The sequence below is a fragment of the Camelina sativa genome, chromosome 8 (genome assembly GCF_000633955.1).
Source record: "Camelina sativa cultivar DH55 chromosome 8, Cs, whole genome shotgun sequence".
Classification (NCBI taxonomy): Eukaryota; Viridiplantae; Streptophyta; class Magnoliopsida; order Brassicales; family Brassicaceae; genus Camelina; species Camelina sativa.
Genome location: NC_025692.1, coordinates 18,356,735 through 18,380,989, shown reverse-complemented (window position 1 = coordinate 18,380,989; position 24,255 = coordinate 18,356,735). Strand labels below are relative to the sequence as shown.

The 24,255-nt window shown below is 36.3% G+C and overlaps 4 protein-coding genes and 2 pseudogenes across 4 annotated transcripts; 3 read left to right on the top strand and 3 right to left on the bottom strand.

Moving 5' to 3' along the window:
* On the top strand, positions 10,018–11,623 carry LOC104707459 (probable phospholipid hydroperoxide glutathione peroxidase 6, mitochondrial). Its single transcript, XM_010423815.2, has 6 exons — positions 10,018–10,308; positions 10,421–10,497; positions 10,592–10,653; positions 10,772–10,890; positions 11,096–11,263; positions 11,376–11,623. The coding sequence occupies exons 1-6, from the start codon at positions 10,078–10,080 to the stop codon at positions 11,409–11,411; spliced, it is 693 nt and encodes a 230-aa protein (XP_010422117.1). The 5' UTR covers positions 10,018–10,077; the 3' UTR covers positions 11,412–11,623.
* LOC104707457 (putative F-box protein At4g11580) lies at positions 11,730–13,263 on the top strand. Its single transcript, XM_010423814.1, has 3 exons — positions 11,730–11,998; positions 12,140–12,574; positions 12,653–13,263. The coding sequence occupies exons 2-3, from the start codon at positions 12,240–12,242 to the stop codon at positions 13,188–13,190; spliced, it is 873 nt and encodes a 290-aa protein (XP_010422116.1). The 5' UTR covers positions 11,730–11,998; positions 12,140–12,239; the 3' UTR covers positions 13,191–13,263.
* Positions 14,403–15,573, bottom strand: LOC109126085 (annotated as a pseudogene).
* LOC104709665 lies at positions 16,321–17,450 on the top strand (annotated as a pseudogene).
* On the bottom strand, positions 21,133–21,644 carry LOC104709664. The gene is made up of 2 exons (XM_010426237.1): positions 21,482–21,644; positions 21,133–21,402 (listed from the first exon to the last, which is right to left on the bottom strand). The coding sequence occupies exons 1-2, from the start codon at positions 21,617–21,619 to the stop codon at positions 21,133–21,135; spliced, it is 408 nt and encodes a 135-aa protein (XP_010424539.1). The 5' UTR covers positions 21,620–21,644.
* LOC104709662 (ATP-dependent DNA helicase pif1-like) lies at positions 22,124–23,814 on the bottom strand. The gene is made up of 3 exons (XM_010426236.1): positions 22,836–23,814; positions 22,636–22,703; positions 22,124–22,465 (listed from the first exon to the last, which is right to left on the bottom strand). The coding sequence occupies exons 1-3, from the start codon at positions 23,812–23,814 to the stop codon at positions 22,124–22,126; spliced, it is 1,389 nt and encodes a 462-aa protein (XP_010424538.1).

Sequence of the window (24,255 nt, the reverse complement as noted above, 5' to 3'; positions counted from 1 at the left end):
TTTGTTTCTCTAACTTTCACAACACGTTATCAGCACGACTTTTTCTAAAAATCCAACTGAGAAAAACCCTAAAACCCTAAAGCCGTCGCACATAAGTCCTTGTTCGTTCAAGCTCTCAAACGGAGGATAAGTTCGNACTAAGAGATTAGATGTCTAGGATGTTTGTTGACGTGAATGAATTTGTTTTTCATGCCATGCTTGATCATGTTTCTCTAGCGAGAGCTAGGNATTCGCGGGTTCGTGATCAGCTTTCGTTCGTGATCAAGTTTTGTTCGTGACTAGTCTGAGGTTCGTGATCAAGTTCAAGGTATATCCGAGGTCTTTAGCTCCCGGATCAATTCCAGTCAACCCCAAAAGGTGTTAAGGTAAACAATCAAACCTTATAAGAACATATGAATCAAACATCACCTTAAATCCTATAAGAACCTTAAAATCTACAAGTAAACAATCAACAAACAAAACCCTAAGCTTTGAAATCCTAAAACCCTAAAACTTTAAAAATCCGATTGCTTGAGGTTTAGGATTGCTTAGATTGATTGCAATTGAACTGATTATGATATGTTTAAAATCTGGTTGATATTGATTGTTTGCTTGTTGCATGAAAACCTTAGAACTTAAAACCTAAAATCGAAATCCATAAAGAAAAATATTAAACTGTTTGTTCTAAGTTTAAATCCGATTGTTCTTGATTGTTTGTTTAAAATCAAAACCCTAAAATTAAATCTTAAAATCGGAAATCCTAGAGAATTTTATCTCCTTATTTTTTTTTTGTCTTTATCCTGTTTAAAAAAAAAAAAAGAAAAATTTCTAAAACCTGAAATTATGTGCATATTTTCCTGTTATACTAGAATTTATCTAGGATTGTTTTCATCCATGTTAAAACCACGAAATTTTGTATGAAGGCATGGCATGTTTCGGTCTCAAATACCGCATGGCCTAAGTTTAAATTGATGGCATGATTCGGTCTCAAATATCGCATGTCCTAGTATAATTGATTGCATGGTTGTCTTAAATACTGCATGCTAATGATCGGATGCATGTTTTGTATCATGTAGATGGCAAAGCTCAACAATCTCCAATATGCTGCCCTTAATGTCTCTGGAGAAAATTACTTACAATGGGCATTGGACACTAAGATCAACCTGAAATCAAAGGACCTATGCGAATGCATTGAGGATGAGAATGATTGCACTGAAAAGATTAAATATAAGGCGATATTACATATACGCCATCACCTTGCTGAGAGTCTCAAGAACCAATACCTTACCATAGAAGATCCTTTTGAGCTTTGGACAGAGTTGAAAAACAGATATGGACACCAAAAGACGGTGCTCCTACCAAAGGCTCAATTTGATTGGAAAAACCTAAGGATCCAGGATTTTAAATCCGTGGATGAGTATAATTCAGAGCTATTTAAGATAGTCTCAATATTGAAATTATGTGGTAAGGAGGTTACTGAGGAGGACTTGCTAGAGAAGACATTCTATACCTTTCACACTAATAACATATTGTTTCAGCAACAGTATCGTGAAAAGGGTTTTAAGACATATGCAAGCCTNCTTATCTTTTATCCCGTATTGTTTCTTTTCCGTAAGGTTAACCTAGCCACCAAAAAACGTTCTGAGACTTGTAATCCGACANTTTTGCAATGAGCTATTGTTGATGAACAGTGCAGTGAGGCCTCCTGGATCTACCCCCTTACCAGAAGCTCACAAGGTTGACATTTCTAAGAAAGATCCTAAAGAGCCCAAGGAAACTAAAGAGTCCAACTACGTCCATCGAGACAAGTATCATGGCCGTGGCCGTGGTAGAGGACGTGGTGGTCGTGGCCAGTACCAAGGGAACCAATATGAAGGTTATAACCGTGGTGGTCGTTGATATGTATATATTTTGCATCTCCTTAGCATGTATTTGTCATGCATTTAGCTAGGATAACTAGTCGTTTTGCATCATTTTAGAACCTCTTTTATACACTTTGCATGTTTAGGAAGTTTTTGCATCATCCTTGCATACATTGTGCATTTCGGAGTATTTCATGTGTCTAGGAGACGTAGGAAACGCAGACGATCAAGCCACCTTCGAGTCACCAATCGAGCCTAGCAATCGAGCCACTCTCAGCCACCACTCGAGCCACCATTCAAGCCACCAGTCGAGCCACCAGTCGAGGGATTCAGCTTTTGAAGTCTTCATCAAAGTTGTAGGGAATTGGTTACATTTCCAATGCCATTTATTTCAAGCCAATAGGGGATGTGGTTAAAGAGTTATCATCGTTTTAGTGGATGCGTATACACCTAGATCGAGCCACTCTCGTTGCTTCCGCAGAACTCACCAATCGAGCCATTCTTGTTGCTTCCGCCGAACTCAGCAATCGAGCCACTCTCGTCCCCTCCGCCGAACTCACACGCTCGAGCCATTCTCAAGTCGCCAGTCGGGAACGCATCACCCGAGCCATTATCAAGTCACCAGTCGGGAACGCATCACTCGAGCCATTCTCAAGTCACCAGTCGAGAACGCATCACTCAAGCCATTCTTGAATCGCCAATCGAGCCATTGGTTGTACACCGACCAAATCGCGCATGTCAGGAAGGTGCTCCATCTTACACGCTTCAGGAGATTCCCGAACCGACGTTCTATCTTGTCGTTTTAAGTTTTAGGGATTCACATGTTTTTACTATAAATACATTTTGTTAAGTCTTTGTCCAAGACATCTTATCTTTTATCCCGTATTGTTTCTTTTCCGTAAGGTTAACCTAGCCACCAAAAAACGTTCTGAGACTTGTAATCCGACACCTTTGAGTTTATTCAGTATTTTCATTTGATTTCTTCTACAAGTTGTTCATCTTATTTTTATCTACCTAATAATGCTTGTTTCAATGTTTTCTGGATTTGTATCTTTGGTGATGAGTTCCGGATCTGAGTAGTGTGGTATTTCTTGAGGATGGGATAGATTAGGTGGAGGATCTTAGGATGTAGAGTGTTTAAGCTTTGATTGTATGATTCCCTTCTAGACTAGAGTTAGAAATACTAGTTTCTCTCTGATCAATTGGAACTGGGTTTTAGACATTTCCGCACCCAAAACATGTTCGATGAAATGTCTAACCAACTAGTGCCAGAGACTTACGTTCCTAGNTGTGTCTAGGAGACGTAGGAAACGCAGACGATCAAGCCACCTTCGAGTCACCAATCGAGCCTAGCAATCGAGCCACTCTCAGCCACCACTCGAGCCACCATTCAAGCCACCAGTCGAGCCACCAGTCGAGGGATTCAGCTTTTGAAGTCTTCATCAAAGTTGTAGGGAATTGGTTACATTTCCAATGCCATTTATTTCAAGCCAATAGGGGATGTGGTTAAAGAGTTATCATCGTTTTAGTGGATGCGTATACACCTAGATCGAGCCACTCTCGTTGCTTCCGCAGAACTCACCAATCGAGCCATTCTTGTTGCTTCCGCCGAACTCAGCAATCGAGCCACTCTCGTCCCCTCCGCCGAACTCACACGCTCGAGCCATTCTCAAGTCGCCAGTCGGGAACGCATCACCCGAGCCATTATCAAGTCACCAGTCGGGAACGCATCACTCGAGCCATTCTCAAGTCACCAGTCGAGAACGCATCACTCAAGCCATTCTTGAATCGCCAATCGAGCCATTGGTTGTACACCGACCAAATCGCGCATGTCAGGAAGGTGCTCCATCTTACACGCTTCAGGAGATTCCCGAACCGACGTTCTATCTTGTCGTTTTAAGTTTTAGGGATTCACATGTTTTTACTATAAATACATTTTGTTAAGTCTTTGTCCAAGACATCTTATCTTTTATCCCGTATTGTTTCTTTTCCGTAAGGTTAACCTAGCCACCAAAAAACGTTCTGAGACTTGTAATCCGACACCTTTGAGTTTATTCAGTATTTTCATTTGATTTCTTCTACAAGTTGTTCATCTTATTTTTATCTACCTAATAATGCTTGTTTCAATGTTTTCTGGATTTGTATCTTTGGTGATGAGTTCCGGATCTGAGTAGTGTGGTATTTCTTGAGGATGGGATAGATTAGGAGGAGGATCTTAGGATGTAGAGTGTTTAAGCTTTGATTGTATGATTCCCTTCTAGACTAGAGTTAGAAATACTAGTTTCTCTCTGATCAATTGGAACTGGGTTTTAGACATTTCCGCACCCAAAACATGTTCGATGAAATGTCTAACCAACTAGTGCCAGAGACTTACGTTCCTAGCCTAAGATATTAGTTTTCTAGGATGTTTGTTGACGTGAATGAACTTGTTTTTCATGCCATTCTTTATCATGTTTCTCGAGCGAGAGCTAGGTTTGGAAGTGGTTGAGTTTGAGTAGCTTCTGTCAAGNAAGCCATTCTTGAATCGCCAATCGAGCCATTGGTTGTACACCGACCAAATCGCGCATGTCAGGAAGGTGCTCCATCTTACACGCTTCAGGAGATTCCCGAACCGACGTTCTATCTTGTCGTTTTAAGTTTTAGGGATTCACATGTTTTTACTATAAATACATTTTGTTAAGTCTTTGTCCAAGACATCTTATCTTTTATCCCGTATTGTTTCTTTTCCGTAAGGTTAACCTAGCCACCAAAAAACGTTCTGAGACTTGTAATCCGACACCTTTGAGTTTATTCAGTATTTTCATTTGATTTCTTCTACAAGTTGTTCATCTTATTTTTATCTACCTAATAATGCTTGTTTCAATGTTTTCTGGATTTGTATCTTTGGTGATGAGTTCCGGATCTGAGTAGTGTGGTATTTCTTGAGGATGGGATAGATTAGGAGGAGGATCTTAGGATGTAGAGTGTTTAAGCTTTGATTGTATGATTCCCTTCTAGACTAGAGTTAGAAATACTAGTTTCTCTCTGATCAATTGGAACTGGGTTTTAGACATTTCCGCACCCAAAACATGTTCGATGAAATGTCTAACCAACTAGTGCCAGAGACTTACGTTCCTAGCCTAAGATATTAGTTTTCTAGGATGTTTGTTGACGTGAATGAACTTGTTTTTCATGCCATTCTTTATCATGTTTCTCGAGCGAGAGCTAGGTTTGGAAGTGGTTGAGTTTGAGTAGCTTCTGTCAAGAGATTGGATTAGCTAAGAAGTGATGTTCATTGTTTGGGGATGGTTTGCTTGTGGCACGTTAAATACTCTATAGACTAGGATACTCCACCAACATCAATTAATCCCATCTTTAGGACCTCTTTCTTTCTGATTTTCATTACATTCCTGAGACTGTTTCGTTTCTTACCTTTTTAGTTCATGCTTAGACTCGTTTATGTTTTTATTCATTTTTGCTTCTTGTCATATGTTTTCGTTTCTAGTTCTGTGACTCATTTTCATTTTGTATTTTGACCATTCTAGGATTGTTAGAAAAACACTCTTTTTGAATTGACTTAACTTGTGACTTCTTGATTGCATCTTGAGTGACTAGCATCATCCCATTTGGATTGACACCTTAAGTACTACAACACATAAGGTTAATTGAACCTGCTAGGATAGACACACAAAAATCCTAGTATCAGTCGTGGTAGAGGCCGCGGAATTTTCAAACCGCAACATAAGACTAAATCGGTTTGTCACCGATGTGGTATGGCAAATCATTGGTCTAAGACGTGCAGAACACCTAAGCATCTCATTGATCTCTATCAAGAAAGTTTGAAAAGAATCCAGAAGCTAACCTGGTTCATCTTGATTGTGAAGGAGATTTCGACCATGAGAATGATGACCAATTGGATTATGAGACTTCAGATTGCCTAAAAGATGATAATTAAATTTAAATGTTGTCTTGATTTAATTTCTATGTTTTATGTTTTGGATTATGTTATTGGATAATAATTTTAGTTTAAATTTAATTATTTTATTTCCTTCAATATAAAATTGTTTATTTTATTACTTTATCTTTAAAACATAAATTCTTGTCCATTTTAGAAATGGCTGAGGACAAAAACATACTTGTGGTGGATAGTGGATCCAACCACACAACTTTGAAGGATAAGAGATATTTTGTTAATATCATTATGAAAAATGTCAATATTAGCACAATAGCGGGTATAGCAAGCCTAATTGAAGGCTACGGCCAGGCTCATATTTTATTACCGAATGGCACACATCTTAATCTAAGTGATGCCTTATATTCACCCATCTCAAAGAGAAGCTTATTAAGTTTTAAGGACATTCGTTTGAATGGTTTCCATATTGAAACAAAGGGTGAAGGAAACAAAGAGTTCCTATATATTACTGATATCACCCAAGGATATAAGAAAGTCCAAGAGACTATACCCGCACTAGCCACTGGTCTTTACCATGCTAAGATTAGTATGATAGAGGCTTATTTGGCAATGAATAAAATGTTCAATGAACAATTCACTTTATGGCATGACCGGCTTGGCCATCCGGATTCTAACATGATGCGTAAGCTGATATTAAATTCAAATGGGCACCTTCTAAAAGAGAGAGGAGTTATTCCTAAGAATCTCATGTGTGTAGCATGTTCACAAGGAAAACTTATTATAAGGCCATCACCAGTAAAAGTACTAAAGAGACTTTAAACTTTCTAGAAAGAATACAAGGAGATATATGTGGACCAATACACCCACCTTGTGGGATGTTTAGATATTTTATGTTCCTTATTGATGCATCGACCTGATGGTCACATGTTTGCTTATTATCAACTAGAAACGTTGCGTTTGCTAGATTGTTAGCCCAGCTCATAAGACTAAGAGCACACTTTCCAGATTTTCCACTTAAGACTATACGTCTAGATAATATGGTGAATGTATATCCCAAGCGTTTAATGAATATTGTATATCCATGGGGGTAAGTGTGGAACATCCCGTGACACATGTACATACACAAAATGGATTAGCTGAATCCTTTATTAAACGTATTCAATTAATAGCTCGACTATTACTCCTAAGGTCGAAGCTTCCTGTGTCGGCTTGGGGACACGCAATATTTCATGCATCAGAAGTTATACGCATCATGCCATCTAGTGAACATAAATATTCGCCATCCGAATTACTAACGGGTCATGAGCCAGACATATCCCATCTAAAAATATTCGGGTGTGCCGTTTATGTACCGATTGCTCCACCACAGAGAACTAATATGGGACCTCAAAGGAAGATGGGAATATATTTTGGATATGATTCTCCCACCATTATTAAGTATCTTGAGCCAACTACGGGTGATTTATTTAAGGCCAGATACGTGGATTGTCAGTTTGCTGAATCCGAATTTCCTATGTTGGGTGGAGAGAAAAACAAGTTGGTCAAAGAAATATCATGGAATCAAACATCCTTAAATTGGCAAGATCCTCAGACTCTAGCATGTGAGGCAGATGTCCAAAAGATTATACATTTGCAAAAGCTAGCTAATCAATTGCCAGATTCCTTTGCTGACCCAAAAAGAGTTATGAAATCGTATATACCAGCTTGTAATGCACCAGTACGTATTGATGTTCAAAAGGAACACAATAATCAAGTTGCTACAGAGTCTTAAGCTCGTTTGAAACATGGTAGACCAATAGGTTCCAAAGATAAGAACCCTCAGAAATCTAAGAAAGGTGCAAATAAAACCGAGGTTAAAGAAATTATAGACATGGCTGTGGGAAATCCTAAGGCACCGAATGAGGTTTGGGACGCTGAACCTCAAGGTCCTGAAGGTATTGATAATAATGAGATCTCAATCAGTTATATCATGTCTGGAATACAATGGAATCGTAAAGATGTCGACATCGATGAAATATTTGCATACAAGGTAGCACTTGAAATAAATGAGGATCATGAACCCACGTCTATATTAGAGTGCATTCAAAGTAAAGAATGGTTAAAATGGAAAGAAGCCATTGACGTGGAGTTGAATTCACTAAAGAAAAGGAATGTGTTTGGTCCGATCTTAAGGACACCATTCGATATAAAGCCAGTTGGACATAAGTGGGTCTTTATAAGAAAGAGAATGAGAATAATTAAATCGTGAGATATAAGGCACGGCTTATAGCACAAGGATTCTCTCAAAGACCAGGAATAGATTATGAGGAGACATATTCCCCTGTGATGGATGCAACGACTTTTAGATTTTTAATAAGTCTGGCTATAAGAGAAAAACTTGATTTGCGGCTAATGGATGTAGTGACCGCATATTTATATGGTCCATTGGATAATGAGATTTATATGAGATTACCAGAGGGTATTGAGCTCAAAGATAAGAGTGGTTCTTGAGAACAATACTGCATAAGGCTAAACAAATCCCTTTATGAACTGAAACAAAGTGGGCGTATTTGGTACAATAGACTAAGTGAGTACCTAGCCAAAGAAGGCTATAAGAATGATCTCATCAGTCCATGTATTTTTATAAAGAAGTTTGCAAACAAAGGGTTTGTAATCATAGTAGTATATGTGGATGATTTGAATATCATAGGAACCTCTAGGGAAATCGCCCAAACAGTTGAATTTCTCAAGAAAGAGTTTGCAATGAAAGACCTAGGTAAAACTAAATTCTGTTTGGGATTGCAGCTTGAATACATAAATGATGGAATCCTTGTGCATCAAATGGCATATACTGAAAAGGTACTCAAGAGATTTAATATGGACCAAGCTCACCCATTGCCTAGCCCAATGGTTATGAGGAGCCTTGATTTGGATAAAGATCCATTCGGTCCAAAGAAGGACGATGAAGAGATTCTCGGTCCGGAAGTGCCATCCCTCAGTGCTATAGGAGCGTTAATGTTCTTGGCTAGCCACACTAGACCAGACATTTGTTTGCCGTGAACCTTCTTGCAAGATTTATTTCTTGTCCGACCCTAAGGCATTGGAACAGTATCAAACATGTGTTGCGTTACCTACAAAGAACGCTTGATTTGGGTTTATTTTATACTAACTATAACAAAGGAGGTTTAGTTGGTTTTGCTGATGCAAGTTATCTATCGGATCCACATAATGCAAGGTCCCAAACCGGCTATGTATTTACACACGGTGGTACATCAATTTCTTGGCGTTCAATGAAGCAAACCATTGCAGCCACTTCATCTAATCATGCGGAAATCTTAGCTATGCATGAAACCAGCCGTGAGTGTGTTTGGTTGAGGTCGATGACTCAACATATCCGATCAGATTTGGTATGGCCGATGACAAGGAAGCGACTATTATATATGAGGACAATACAGCCTACATCACACCACTCAAGGAAGGATACATTAAGGGAGATTGGACGAAGCACATTTTACCTAAGTTCTTCTTCACACATGAACTACAAAAGGCCGGAGAAGTTCAAGTGGTGCAAGGTTCATCATGCGACAATTCAGCCGATCTCTTCACCAAATCATTACTGACATCGACATTCATGAAGCTCACGTAGGAATGCGGAGACTTAAGGACTTCTAGTGATGCTTGGAATATGGGGAGTAATGTGTGTTGTACTCTTTTTCCTTCACCATAGTTTTGTCCCAATGGGTTTTTCTGGTAAGGTTTTAATGAGGCAGCGTCCCCAAGCGTATTACGATGATCTCTTAGCATTTGTACGATTATGTCATCCAAGGGAGAATGTTGTAAATCACTTAGGATAGATCTCCATAACCAGCTCATATTCATGTCCAAGTCTACAAGATCAATAGACCTTGTTCTCTTAGTCTAAATCGATTTAGGCTCATTATACTTAAGATTTTATCTTTCACTATATATATATAATTTTCGAATAAAAAGATAATAAATTGTTTCTCTAACTTTCATAACATAATTTTAAAATTAAGATCTAGTGTTTTAATTGTTAAAATAGTACTCCTCTTTTTAGAATTATCCAATAATATATCTGGGAAAAAAATAATAGTTAATGGGCCAAAATTTAGGACCAGCGTTCACATAACACACCGCCACAATAAACGCAACCAATGACGTACGCACGCACACACACCCGAGTGTTCCGACTAGTATCTCCAACGTGGCTTCCTCATATTCATACCACGTGTCTATTTCATTCTCCAACCACACTGAACGGTTCAAGCCAAAATAATAAATATCTAATCTTTGTGAAAAAACGAATCTTCACTTTTTATTTTATTTTTTTTTGTTTTTCCGCAAATGTTTAGATCCTCCGTTCGTCTTCTCTATATAACCAGAATCAGTTCTCCTCTGCTTCGACGTTCATCATCGCGTCTTCCTCTGTTTTCATCGGCGAAACCTTTTCTCAATTCTCATCGGATCACCCTTACTTCTCTTCCAATCTTCGCAACGGGAGCTAAACTTTCTAGATCGGATCATTCCATGGCTGCTTCTTCCGAATCCAAATCTATTTACGATTTCACCGTCAAGGTTCGGTTTCTAATTGGTCCTTTATTTTTGATTCTCTCTTACGATTGAATTGATCAGGTTTGTTTCTCTGAGTTTAATTTTGTTTGAATCCGATTTTGACTTTTGAAATCAGGATGCTAAGGGAAACGATGTTGATCTGAACATCTACAAAGGGAAGGTTCTCTTGATTGTGAACGTTGCTTCTCAATGGTAACATTTTCAAAATTTTTTTTTGTAAAATTTGATTTTGTGATCTTTTAGGTTCATTGGTTTAGTTAGTGACTTAGTTTGTTTTCGTTTGCAGTGGATTGACTAATTCGAACTATACTGAGCTTGCACAGCTTTATGAGAAGTACAAAGACCAAGGTATATATATATAACTTTGTTACTAGTTAGTTAGTTAGTTAGTTAGTTAGTTAGTTAGTTTGTGATCATGGTTTTGATGATTGTGTTTGTTGTTGATGGTTACAATTTTGGATTTTAGGTTTTGAGATTCTTGCATTCCCCTGTAACCAGTTTGGGAATCAAGAGCCTGGTTCTAATGAAGAGATTGTTCAGTTTGCTTGTACCCGTTTCAAGGCTGAGTACCCCATTTTCGACAAGGTACACTAATAACTTCGTCTTGATTTCTGTTGTTATTTCAATAGGTCTAATTCAAGAAGTTAACTAGCCTCCTAATTGTGTACCATCTCAAACTCAAATTAGACATGAGATGTGAGAATGGTTGCAATCTTTTATAGTATCAGTGAAATCATTGTCAAATCATATTATTTCTCTACCTGGGACTTGATTCTACCTTTTGCATTAGGTTGATGTGAACGGTGAGAAAGCTGCACCAATCTACAAGTTTCTGAAAGCAAGCAAAGGCGGGCTTTTTGGAGACGGCATCAAGTGGAACTTTGCTAAGTTCTTGGTTGACAAAGATGGGAATGTGGTTGACCGTTACGCGCCAACTACTTCTCCTCTCAGCATTGAGGTAATGTCTCTGTCACTTTATCATCATCAAAATGACTCTATTTTGATTGAGTAGGCAGCCACAAAGTTTTCTAACTTGCTTTTAAAATTATTCATTGTTTTCGCAACTGCAGAAGGACCTGAAGAAGCTGTTGGGAGTTAAAGCTTAAGGAAGGAAAAAAGGCTTATTATTAGACAAATAAAAAAGCTCATTAGTATTGTTGTATAACCAATACTGTGTAGTAAGCTTGAGTTCGCGAGTGTCTCAAATGGTTATTTCCTCGGTACAACTATAGTCCGTTTTTCAGCGGGCAAACCATGTAATAATCGTACACCTAAATATTTGATTTACCTTTTCACCTATAAAATCGAAATAAAATCAGTAGCTTTTAGAGTAAATGGAAACCCTCCCATAAGGAAACCTATATTTTCGTAAAATTTTGATGTATTGGTAATTCTTACTTGAAGTGTCTGTCTATGACGACCCAATAACCCAAAAGAATTACTGAAATTTAGCAATGTGATTGTCAATAAATGGGAAATCCAACTTAAGGAAAGTGTCTACAATAACTCAAGGAAAAAGAAAACTAACATATTTTTAAAAATATATTTACTTGCCCTTAAAGAACTAAATAGTTATGCTTCTGAACTACGAAATTTGGAATGTGTACAAAAAAGTTAGGACTGACTTTTTTGTTTTTTGAGGGATTAAATTTAGGAGTTAGGCCTACACTTTCGTCATTGTGAATATGAAAACGTAAGAAATCACTCTTTTTTTTTGTTTGTTTATTTTTCTCAATAGATCTTCTTCAAGCTTTTACGTGGATTCAAAAATCTATCGATCTAAAATGCTTTTGTCTATCCTTTTTTTTTTTTTTTTCTTTAAATTTGTATGTAGTTTCAACGTGATGGTGAACGCTAACAGCTCAAGAGAAGATTCAGAATAGTCAACTCTGGATAAAAACATACTTGCCATTGTCTTCGATAAGCTCGACATAATGGACATTATCATGGGAGCTTCACGTGTATGCTTCTATTGGTTCCTTGCCTCTCACAACAAAATACTGTGGAACACCATCGACCTCACCAAGCTCAAACACAAGGGAAAAAACGTCCTCGACTACAAATACCGGGTCGATAAAGAAGCCCTAAGCTATAGTAATCTTTCAATTAAGATGAGCCGGTTCTTCTTTAACTTTTGTAGAGTAAGACACACAAAACTCAAGAATGTAATTGTTGAGATCACTAAGTTGAGCCGCACGGCTCCGTGTAATGTGTTCTTTAGCTTTAATTCCTATTTACAAAAGGAGGACCTCATGTTTGTTGCTAAGAGGTAATCTCATCTTAATAACTAAATAATAGAAATATATATATAGCTCATATGTATGTTTTTTTTTTTTGTTGTTTCCAGGATGCCAAACATAGAGAAACTTGCTTTACCAGTTTCATGGTCATTGTATAAAGAGCTGAACTCATTTAGGTTTGCGTTTAGTCAGTGGAAGAACCTTAAAACATTGATCATGGCTAATGACTTTACCTGGGGCTCATTCGAGATTCGAGTGTTGGGAGAGAGCTGTAGTAACCTCAACAACTTGAAACTTGTAGGTTTTTATATTTTGGGAAACGACGCTGCTGAAGGAATCGTGCATTACCTCCAGAGCCTCTCTAGGTTGAGTTTGCGATGCTCTTTGATCGATGTTGAAGTAGTTCTCCTGCTAATCAGAGGTCTTCGAAACCTCGCGATCCTTAACTTGACACAATACAAAATCTTGCGCTGGTATTTTATGATGAATGATGTTGTACAAGCTGCCACTCAGAATCTTGACAAACTTATCACATGTTCAGAATACGATTGCCAAGTTTGCAAAGATCGATCTCGCATGTTCCGGGAGCAGAAGTTTTACGAGAAGCATTGGCAAAACGACGAGATAAAGGAACTTGATTTCTGAAATTTTGAAAAGTTTTGTTGATGTGGTTTGAGAGAGTTATCGTATTCTATTTTCACAACCTTTATTATTCTTATATGTGTTGTTCTTCCATTTGATAGATCATAATATGCTTCATTCAATATGAACTGGAAATCATATATAGTTTTTCAGCGTTTGATTTAGGCAACATTGACATTATCACAGAGGAGTGTCACGGTGCCGTACAATTTTATCAACGACTTGTACTCTTTGCGCAAGTCTTCAAGAACAAAATCAACTTGATGCATTAAACCTAACGTAGAGACAACTCAAACATTGTGAAAGTTTTAACGAGGTGAAGAACAACTGTTAAATTGAATAATACCACATAGTTCACTACCATATATTTAACTATCATGAGCAAATCTACGTAATTAATACCATAGTTTGCGCGCGATGCTCTACTCTACCGTCACCAGAACAGCAATTTTATCACTAATCACAGGTCTTCGAAACCTCAGCATTCTTAATCTGTCACATTGACAAAATTTGGACTTCAATCCTAAAAAGATACATGATGAAAATCTTGTTCAAGCTGCCACTCAGAAGCTTTGAGAAATTTATCATATGTTCAGGTAACGATTGCAAGGTCTGCGAAGGTGGACCTAACATATTTGAGACAACACATTATTTTTTACGAAAAGAATTGGTGAAACGATGAGATTAAAGAGCTTGTATTTTGATAATCTTTTGTAAAAGCTTTGTTGATGTTTTATCCCGGATCCCTTCATTTCAAATATTATATTCATTCCATTTGGCCAGTGGAAATATTGTTATGCTTAAGATTCACTAAAAAACCGATAGATGGGTTACTGGATATTATATTAAAAGAAAACATTTCAAATACTATAGAGGAAAACCCTATAAAAAAACCATCAACGTGGCAAAGATTTTCAGTCTAAACCTCCAAACTATTATATTCCCAACTAAAACCATCAAAGTGTCAAATTTATTAAATCAAACTTTCAATATGGTATTTGTGTCGCGGGCCCACATTTATCACCGGAACAGTTAAATTCTGTTAAGGAAATAGTTCACCCCGTCAAGTGAATAATAATTCCAGTAGTTGAATAACCCACATGTAATTTTTAATATATTTTTCTATTAACAAAACAATTAAAATAATTAAAACAAAAATAATTAATACTATATAGTCTATAGGTATGATGAAAGCATGAAATTTAAGCGTCTTCCTTACAACAACCTAACACTCTCTACATAATCCGAAAAAACCATTGCTTTTGTCTCCCGATGCTTGAACTTGTAGTCTCCGTGTAAATTAACCTTGATTCCTCTAAGCCTATTCGTGTCTGGATTGTAAAGGAAAACATAAAACTCATTATAATAGCACCGTGGTGCCAAAATTAACTCACCTCTATGAGTTGTGCCTCTGATATCTCCCAAATCATAATGTTTCCACTTCATCCCAATTTTGATACTGAAACTTTCCTTCATCCATCCTAGAGTCTCGGCTTGCTGATCCAAAACCCACACTTCCCAATCCGTACTTGTGTTAGTGGCTAAAGCTACTTTCCCCTTGTAGCTAATCAAAGTTGAAAGATATAGAAACGCAGTTGGAAAGTCTGCGGATACACTAGTAAAAAGATCCAACGTTTCTGACCCCAAAACGAAACTCATTAAGCACAACTGCGACAAATTATCTCCCGTAAAAGCAAGATAATACAAAACTCCATCTATGCACACACTGTTAAGCACAGGACCATGAGGAGTTTTGTAATCAATCATTTTCCATACTTTGTTTTTATCTCCCAATGTGACTACTTGGTGTTCAGATGATAATTGTAATATTCGATCCTTCATGCATGCACAGCACCAATAGTTTGTACTCATCATTAACCGGATCGTACCCGAAAAAACTATGTGCGACCGTACTGCTGGTTTCGACTCTAGGTATAGCTATGAATGTACCAGTACTAGGGTTAGCTACGCATTTATCTAGACCATATCTTAGGTTTATCAAACCATTGACATAATGAGAATGGTAGACAGACTCTGGAAATGGACATGTAACACGTGATAGATAAGACGTTGATGATGATGTAGACAGCGAGAAGAAGTGCCAAACTTCGCAGTTCCGTTGTATATCGAAGTCAATAAACGCGACTAGTAGACGAGGCTGCATCATCGAAGAGTATCTAACCTGGAAAGACGTGATGAAATCTCGACTCCGTATCACTCCGGTCCAATACTTTGAGAGTAGGAGACACCTAGCTACGGATTTCAAAGGCAGTCTCATAAATATATCCATCGCTAGTTCCAAAGGAACATCATCGAAGTTCATCTCTTTCAAGATTTCAAGAGAATTGTTCTCAGTTTTACTCTTCTTCGATTGACTTGTCGCCATGATCCTGACCCCCACTCACTTTTGTTTAGAGAAACCCTAAATATCTCTAAGTCTCCCTTGATGTTCTAAGTTCTATATAAGTTGAAATAGAGAGGCAACAGGCCCATACAGTCCAATAAACTCGGAAGTGTGGGATATTTTTGGTATTTTAACTTAATTGAAAGAAAAAAAAACCCTAGTTAACTTTTTCACAAAACAAAATTTCCTCGTAGCCAGAACTCGCCACGAATATGACCTAAGAGCTAAGCAAGGTAGTTCTTCTACGTCTATCACCTTGCTATAGATGACTTATTACTACTATTTTTCTTTTTGGTTTGATTATAGTGTTTTTTTTTATGATGCTTTCGCTTTGGCAGGGTGCTCTGTTTGTTTATTGTTTTTTGTAGAAAAAGTTTTTAAAATACTTTTTCCTAAGTAGCTAGGTATTTTGCTTATAATTGAACCTCAAATCACAACCGAATAGTAAGTCTGTAAGTGCTTACAAGAAGAACTGACTATATATTCGAATCATTTTACCCTAACATAGCTTGTTTGGTTTTGTTTTTGTTTTTGTTTTTTTTCTTAAACACAAAATTAAATTAAAGATCGTGAAAGTAGAGTTGCAGTTTTGGTGTTGTAGGACACTATAATGTTTTGTTTCTATATGTTACCATATTCTTCTTTATGTAAATTCAAGAATCCATCTATCCACAATGATTTCAACATTTTTTCTTCTCCTTTTTTCCCTTTGTATGTAGTTGTAACGTGATGGAGAAGGTAGAGAGCTTAGGAGAAGTTTCAAAATGGGCAGATGTAAACAGAGACATACTTGAACTTATCTTCAATAGGCTCAACTTGATGGACATTACCATGAGAGCTTCACGTGTCTGCATCTCTTGGTTCCTTGCCTCTCACAAAAAGGAGCTTTGTGGAACACCGTCGACCTCACCAAGCTCCAAGAATTAGATGTTTCCAACAGTTTTGTCTTTAAGAGTAAAGTACGACCAATATTCTTTTACAAGCTTCAGGTTGACGACGATGGAGGCCTTCATAAGAATCTTTTGTCTAAAATCATCTCCAGGTTCTTTCATGACTTTTTTTGAAGTAGAAGGCGGGATAAGTCTCATGAATCTATTAATTGAGATCACCAGGTTGAGCCGCATGGCCCCGAAGAGTTTGTTCTTTCACTTCAATTCTTATATACAAGAAACAGGTCTCAAATTCGCTGCTGAGAGGTAAATCTCATCAATCATCTAATCAGATTTTCTTGCATGTGCATGGTGTGCCTCTCATACGTTTTTATTTTTATTTCTTGTGATTTTGTTTCTCAGGATGCCGAATTTAGAGAAACTTGCTTTACCAATCTGGTCCTATCAAACCGAGAATTCATTGCGGTTTGCTTTCAGTCAATGGAAAAATCTGAAAACATTGATCAATCGCTCATGAACACACTTTCACCGGGATATTTAGGTTTCAAGCTGTGGGAGAGAGCTTTAGTATCCTAACCAACTTAAAATATTTGGGTTATTTGGCAGAATACAATACCAGGGAAATGGTGCGTTACCTCCAAAGCCTCAAGAGGTTGAGTTTGCGATGCTCTTTGGTTAGTATGGAGGTAGTTAAAAAGCTAATTACCGGCCTTCGAAACCTGACGATTCTTAACGTTTCACATTGCAAAAACTCGTTTAGTTTTCTTCCTATCGAAAAATCTACAGAAAATAATGTATTTCTAAATATAAAAGATTCACACTTTCAACGTAACACACGCCTTTCATACATGACGATCAAAATTATGTGTCATGTACATTTGTTACACACTTACACTTACGATATAACTTCTCATATACTAGGTTCGTACTCACAAACCTATTCATTTACTTCTCCTCAAATCGGATTAAAATGTTTCAGCGGGCTAACGCAGATATAACAATAATTGTTAAACTATCAATCCCTGTTTTTTGTTGACATTTTTAAACCGACAAACCTCGATCAATAGCCAAATTTCTACTATGTGGTATAACACGATTTAGTGCAGTCGAATTCTAGTGGGGAAGATGGAGTCAAGTGGACTTAACCAATGGACACATCCCCACTATCAATCCTTTAAATGTAATGTTTTTGTTTTCAAAAATTTTAATTGTAAGCTATATGAAAAAATCAAAATACTTTTTATTATATGAAGTATGTGATGATAGTTGTAAAAAAAAGATGCAGGAGAGCCCATAACATTGTCTTCGCTATGTGAAAAAGTGCTCTCAGGCATGGAATCCAAGATGACTAAAATGAGTTATGTTTTCAAATTGGAATAGATCTCACCCACCCTTTCTTTCCTTTTCAAGTAATGTTCAAAGTTTCCAATGGACAAAGCAGCGGTGCTCCCTGTCCCCCGACGAATTCACACGTCATTTCTGCTCCCCTTCTCACCCTTTTCTCATTGTCTAATCCTCCTCAAATACTTTCCTTCNAAACTTGCTTTACCAATCTGGTCCTATCAAACCGAGAATTCATTGCGGTTTGCTTTCAGTCAATGGAAAAATCTGAAAACATTGATCAATCGCTCATGAACACACTTTCACCGGGATATTTAGGTTTCAAGCTGTGGGAGAGAGCTTTAGTATCCTAACCAACTTAAAATATTTGGGTTATTTGGCAGAATACAATACCAGGGAAATGGTGCGTTACCTCCAAAGCCTCAAGAGGTTGAGTTTGCGATGCTCTTTGGTTAGTATGGAGGTAGTTAAAAAGCTAATTACCGGCCTTCGAAACCTGACGATTCTTAACGTTTCACATTGCAAAAACTCGTTTAGTTTTCTTCCTATCGAAAAATCTACAGAAAATAATGTATTTCTAAATATAAAAGATTCACACTTTCAACGTAACACACGCCTTTCATACATGACGATCAAAATTATGTGTCATGTACATTTGTTACACACTTACACTTACGATATAACTTCTCATATACTAGGTTCGTACTCACAAACCTATTCATTTACTTCTCCTCAAATCGGATTAAAATGTTTCAGCGGGCTAACGCAGATATAACAATAATTGTTAAACTATCAATCCCTGTTTTTTGTTGACATTTTTAAACCGACAAACCTCGATCAATAGCCAAATTTCTACTATGTGGTATAACACGATTTAGTGCAGTCGAATTCTAGTGGGGAAGATGGAGTCAAGTGGACTTAACCAATGGACACATCCCCACTATCAATCCTTTAAATGTAATGTTTTTGTTTTCAAAAATTTTAATTGTAAGCTATATGAAAAAATCAAAATACTTTTTATTATATGAAGTATGTGATGATAGTTGTAAAAAAAAGATGCAGGAGAGCCCATAACATTGTCTTCGCTATGTGAAAAAGTGCTCTCAGGCATGGAATCCAAGATGACTAAAATGAGTTATGTTTTCAAATTGGAATAGATCTCACCCACCCTTTCTTTCCTTTTCAAGTAATGTTCAAAGTTTCCAATGGACAAAGCAGCGGTGCTCCCTGTCCCCCGACGAATTCACACGTCATTTCTGCTCCCCTTCTCACCCTTTTCTCATTGTCTAATCCTCCTCAAATACTTTCCTTCTTGCGACTCTCCTTTCTTACGCCTTTGGATTTCTGCACCCTGCAATATTTTCAACATGTTTCTCTGTTCTTGCTGTGTATTCAAAAAGGTTATGTGGCTCTCTTTAGTGGCGATTCTTGTTCCATGCTTTCCCTCTTTGTTCACTCACTCAAGGAATGAAGAAATCTAACCGAAATGGTCAAGCCACTAGGGATACTACTTCCTTAGAAGATGATGAGTCAGTCCGACTCCCAGCTTTGGACAATGTGGATTTATATATAGATATCAAAATTTTATATATTATTATATAATAATAGTATGTAATCATAATCTATATATTTATATATAGATATCAAAATTTTATATATTATTATGTATATACTAAATTTATTAATGGCAGTATGTTTTGGTTGTCATAATAATATAATAGTGTATAGTATATATGTATACATGTTACTTTTCTTTTAATTATGTTTCTTACTATGCAGTGGTGGTCAATTTTAAGTAATATGATTGGACTAACTGGTCAAACAAAAGTTATAAATCAATTGAAAAATAAAAGCATATAATAAATTGAAACATAGTTAACCATACATTGATATTATCATTAATGTAAACACTGGAATAAATATTTAAAAGAAAATTGTAAGAAACACACTTTGTGTTCTATTATTGAGAATAGAGAATCAAAAACCGAAGGAAACAGTTACTATTCTAATAATCCCATAGGGATTGATGCTTCATCATAAGAATCAAACAGGAATTCATAAATTGTTCTTTAGTCATCATAGGATTTTGGAGCTTCAAGAAAATTTAAAAAGCAATTTCAAATTGAGGATCCTGTCTCTCACCAGTGAAATGAATAGCGGCATGTAATTATAACCACTTCTGTAACCCACTGATTGGATCTATTATCCAATGTGAACCATGTTAAGCCCTGAGGGAATACCCGACTTTCTTCAAAACGGTTTGAATGATTTAAAGCAAGCCAATCAGATAACCTAAAATCAGAATGAGTGTTTGATATTTTTTTAACAGCCATGTTGATGAAAACTATTTACTTTGAGGAATCAAACTTGAATTATATAATACTCTGATGAGTATCATGGCCGTATAAAATCTTCTGTCAATCTTAACAATTATGTTAATTAAAAATCACAATTTGTGATCTGGACAGATATGAAACTGATTATCCGCTAGTATATGCGAACTGAATCAATCTTATATTAACAATAAGGACTATTCCGGTAAAATTAGTTTTTGTAATTATGGTATCTTACTACGTATTAAGTAAAACGTCACTAATAACTAACTGTATGCCTTATTAACACATGATAGGTTTAAATATATAAAATATAAACTTCTATAATTTTAATACAATTACTCATAATGTTATATACAATTCTGCTTGTTTTAATAGATAACAACGTGGAAATAAGATAAGCAACATTTGAAGAAATCTATTTGCGAATCAGTAAAATAAAACGGCAAAATAAATTAAATCAATAAAATTGTTTTGGAAATATTTTCCAACGATTGTACGATATCATGACTACAAAGCAAAATATAATTAAACAAAAATCTAATCCATTCCGGAGATATCCAGATTCGGAAACACTTTAGAAATTCCGCCACAGTTTTGTATAATAAACATGTTTATACGACCATGCTTCCTAAAGTTAGCATCGAATTCAACTGCCGTTCTAGACAGCGCCTCACAATGCAGGATATCATTACTGGTGTAAAATATAATTCATTAAAGTGAGAATATAACAAATTGGAGAATTAAAGTGTATAAAAATAAGAGGGGGAAAAGTAAAGACATATGACTTACAATTTATCTTTCAAACAAAATGACAGACTTTCGATATTGGATTCTTTTTTCAACGTTCCAACAGAAAATAACTTACCTATCAAATCTACAAAAGAATTAATAATTTAAAGATAAATATCACTGATGTATTAAAAGAATAAGAATACCGTATAATATCAAAGTATGGGAATAAATATTTTATGATACTAACCGACCAAAACATCAGTGTTGACCGTATCCTCAATGATGTAGGCGAAAGGAGTATATTGATTGAAAGGAATATTACTCAATGGTAAAGAATTAGTCATCACAGTTTGAGGCAGAATTTTAATACCAAGAGGATGAGTTGTAGATCTGATAGGCTCGGGGTTTAGACAAACTTCAAAGGTTGTGAAGATTTTCCATTCACCCTCCTGAATCCATTTCTTGTATAATGCTGCATAGTCTGAAGGAATTATAGCCTCAATACGTGTTCCCTGTGTAACAAATATTCGGAAACATAATTACAAAAGAATACCGATGATTTAGGTGTGTAAATGACAACCGAAAACTTACACTGGAATCAACCAAAATTAGAGCAAATACAAACTTCGCAGATGATAAATAGATTTCATGAAGTCTAAGAACTTTAACACAAATACGCCAGCCAGTAATTTTTGGTGACAAAGAAGAAATCATGTGGAACTCATCCATTGCCGGTAATATTAAATTTGCGGAGTTTGTATAGTAAGTAAAAGGAAGATTACAGGAAAATTAACTTTCAGTGTAGGTGATTTATATATCTTTACAAACGACGCAATATATTGACAGCGTTCAATGTTAAATACAATGAATAGTTGCATAATTAAAACATTAGAGAAAATAGATGTACTTTATTAGGCCGAAACGTTTCAAACTAATCAAGAGTATATTTGTTTACCGAAAATCAATGATCTTGAACTAACAGATTGACTTAAATTAAGGGGAGATAGAATAATTATCATAAATTTCTGTAAAATGTGTAAATACTTATAATACCATAACTAATGTAAATAGTTATTAAAATCAACAATAATCACGACAATGTATTCGAATTTATTTGCGAGAAAACGACGGATTATAATGTCATAATCTGGAACTAAATAACTATATGATGAAAAAACACAGCTACAAAAAGATTGTAGTAAACAACAAAAAAATACAAACGAAGACAAAACACTATCTAACTAAATTTTGAAAAACCTCCTTAAACACCACATTAAGTGCCTGTCTCGCGATCTTACCATCTTTGTCGAGAATGATAACTTTTAAACCTTTTTTGGATGTAACCCTTGACAGAACAACATAAAGCTGACCATGTGAGAAGACCGATTTTGGTAAATACAATCCAACTTCACTTAGAGATTGACCTTGACTCTTGCTGATTGTCATTGCAAACGCAAGAGCAATAGGGAACTGTCTCCGCCTCATTTTGAAAGGAAGCTTCGTGTCTGACGGGGTAATAAGTACTTTAGGAATAAGTACAATATCTCCAATTCGATCACCAATAATGACAATTGCCTGCAATATATGATCAACCATTTGAGTAATTTGCTATCTTGTAACATTACACAAACCTCTTTTCGGATCTAAGTTTCTTAGCAACATGACAGGTGCTCCAATCTTCAACGTAAACAATGGTTTGGTAAGCCATATATGTTAATGGAATTTAAGAAGTCGGGTAAGAACACCGGGTTGGTATTTGAATATGAATCTGTGGGATCAAGAATATCAGCACTTAGGTAGACCACTTCTTGACCTAAACAATTTGGTATAAAGACGTGATCTGCTGTAAAAACTACATGTATTCCGACCTCATTTCGCTTGAAAAAGATAACTAAACTATGTTGAGTAGTGATAAGAAAAAAAAATGACAAACTAAGACATTTACCTTTGAATTTCTCAAGCATATATAGCTTCAACTTATTGACATCCTCATTCCTAGGAGCCAATATTGCTCTCTGTTGAAAGAATTTAGGGTCTTTTTCCTCATGCAAAAGGGCTGGATCTCCATAAATAGCCCTGACAATAGATTCAATTGGATTGTCCGCATCAGTAATAAGAAACTCTTCTGGGATATCAATCATAGCTTCACCATCATAAAGTTCGGCTATTTTTCCATCACCAATATTTAATAACCATTCCGAAAATTCCTTGATCTCTTCTGACTGGGCATAACTTAGTTTGCTATTGAGTAGCCGCATATTCTTGGTCAACGTTAACACTTTACAATGATCCCAAAGATAAGAAGAATTTAAAGAAGCCAAAACAATTTCAGCTCTCCCGGCACCCTGTATAATAGGTAATACTTGTCTGAAATCACCACCGAAAACAACAACTTTGCCACCAAAAGGTTTGCTTTCAGGGTTGCAAATAATATCATATAGACTCCAATCAAGAGATTCAAAAGAATATCTACTCATCATAGGAGCTTCATCCCATATAATAAGTGATGTTTCTTTAATCAAATCCGCTAATTCAGACCGAGGATCAATTGAGCAATACGTTGACTCATCAGGGTGAATAGGGATTCCAAACTTGGAATGAGTAATCCGACCACCAGGCAAAAGAAGAGAAGCTATACCACTTGATGCAACGCTTAAAACTATTTCACCTCTGCATCTAACAGCGGCAGACAATGTACTCCATAAGAATGTCTTCCCAGTACCTCTAAAACCATAAACAAAAAACACACCTCCTTGTCTATTGCACACGACATCCGTTATCTGATCATATATTAGTCTTTGTTCGTCAGTCAGCATCTTAATCCATGCATCATGGTCTTTTGCTTCTTCTGCACGGATGTATCTCCTTTCATCGGCTATTAGACAATTAGAGATAGCCATACCATCTCTGTTAGGTTGAGGCATTTCTTCGAAGGATGATAGGGAACTTCCATTTGATAGTAGTTTGAGCTCTATTTCTTGCAGTGTGAAATCCATCTTCTCTTCGGAAGTTAATTCTTGAACTATATACAGGATAAAACATATATATAAGAACAATAAAAACAATAAATAATTCAAAATATGAAAAATATGTAACCTGGATTGTTGACTTCTAATCTTTTTTTCCTCTCAATATCTTCAGATAATATTTCCAATGTTTCATCCCATACATGAGCAGGACTTGAAAGACTACCAGACAATAACAAAACCGCAAAGAAGTTCCGAAGGTAATCTCCAAAACACCCACTACAAGAAATATGGGCATTAATAGCAGAAAACTATAGCGCAGTTTTCGCAAGTGTTATCGTTGATAAATTTTTTAAAATGGAGCTCTATAATGGCGCTTTTAAAACGCTAAACATAAAA

Excerpts from the sequence above, each read along its gene's own strand:
- LOC104707459 (XM_010423815.2), top strand. The coding sequence starts at position 10,078 with ATGTTTAGATCCTCCGTTCGTCTTCTCTATATAACCAGAATCAGTTCT. Across the intron at positions 10,498-10,591 it reads GTGAACGTTGCTTCTCAATG|TGGATTGACTAATTCGAACT; the intron begins GTAACATTTTCA and ends TTTCGTTTGCAG. Across the intron at positions 10,654-10,771 it reads TGAGAAGTACAAAGACCAAG|GTTTTGAGATTCTTGCATTC; the intron begins GTATATATATAT and ends TTTGGATTTTAG.
- LOC104709662 (XM_010426236.1), bottom strand. The coding sequence starts at position 23,814 with ATGCCTCAACCTAACAGAGATGGTATGGCTATCTCTAATTGTCTAATA. Across the intron at positions 22,704-22,835 it reads TATGCTTGAGAAATTCAAAG|GTCAAGAAGTGGTCTACCTA; the intron begins GTAAATGTCTTA and ends CAAATTGTTTAG. Across the intron at positions 22,466-22,635 it reads CATATTCAAATACCAACCCG|GCAATTGTCATTATTGGTGA; the intron begins GTGTTCTTACCC and ends CATATATTGCAG.
- LOC104709664 (XM_010426237.1), bottom strand. The coding sequence starts at position 21,619 with ATGGATGAGTTCCACATGATTTCTTCTTTGTCACCAAAAATTACTGGC. Across the intron at positions 21,403-21,481 it reads TAATTTTGGTTGATTCCAGT|GGAACACGTATTGAGGCTAT; the intron begins GTAAGTTTTCGG and ends TTTGTTACACAG.
- LOC104707457 (XM_010423814.1), top strand. The coding sequence starts at position 12,240 with ATGGACATTATCATGGGAGCTTCACGTGTATGCTTCTATTGGTTCCTT. Across the intron at positions 12,575-12,652 it reads CTCATGTTTGTTGCTAAGAG|GATGCCAAACATAGAGAAAC; the intron begins GTAATCTCATCT and ends TGTTGTTTCCAG.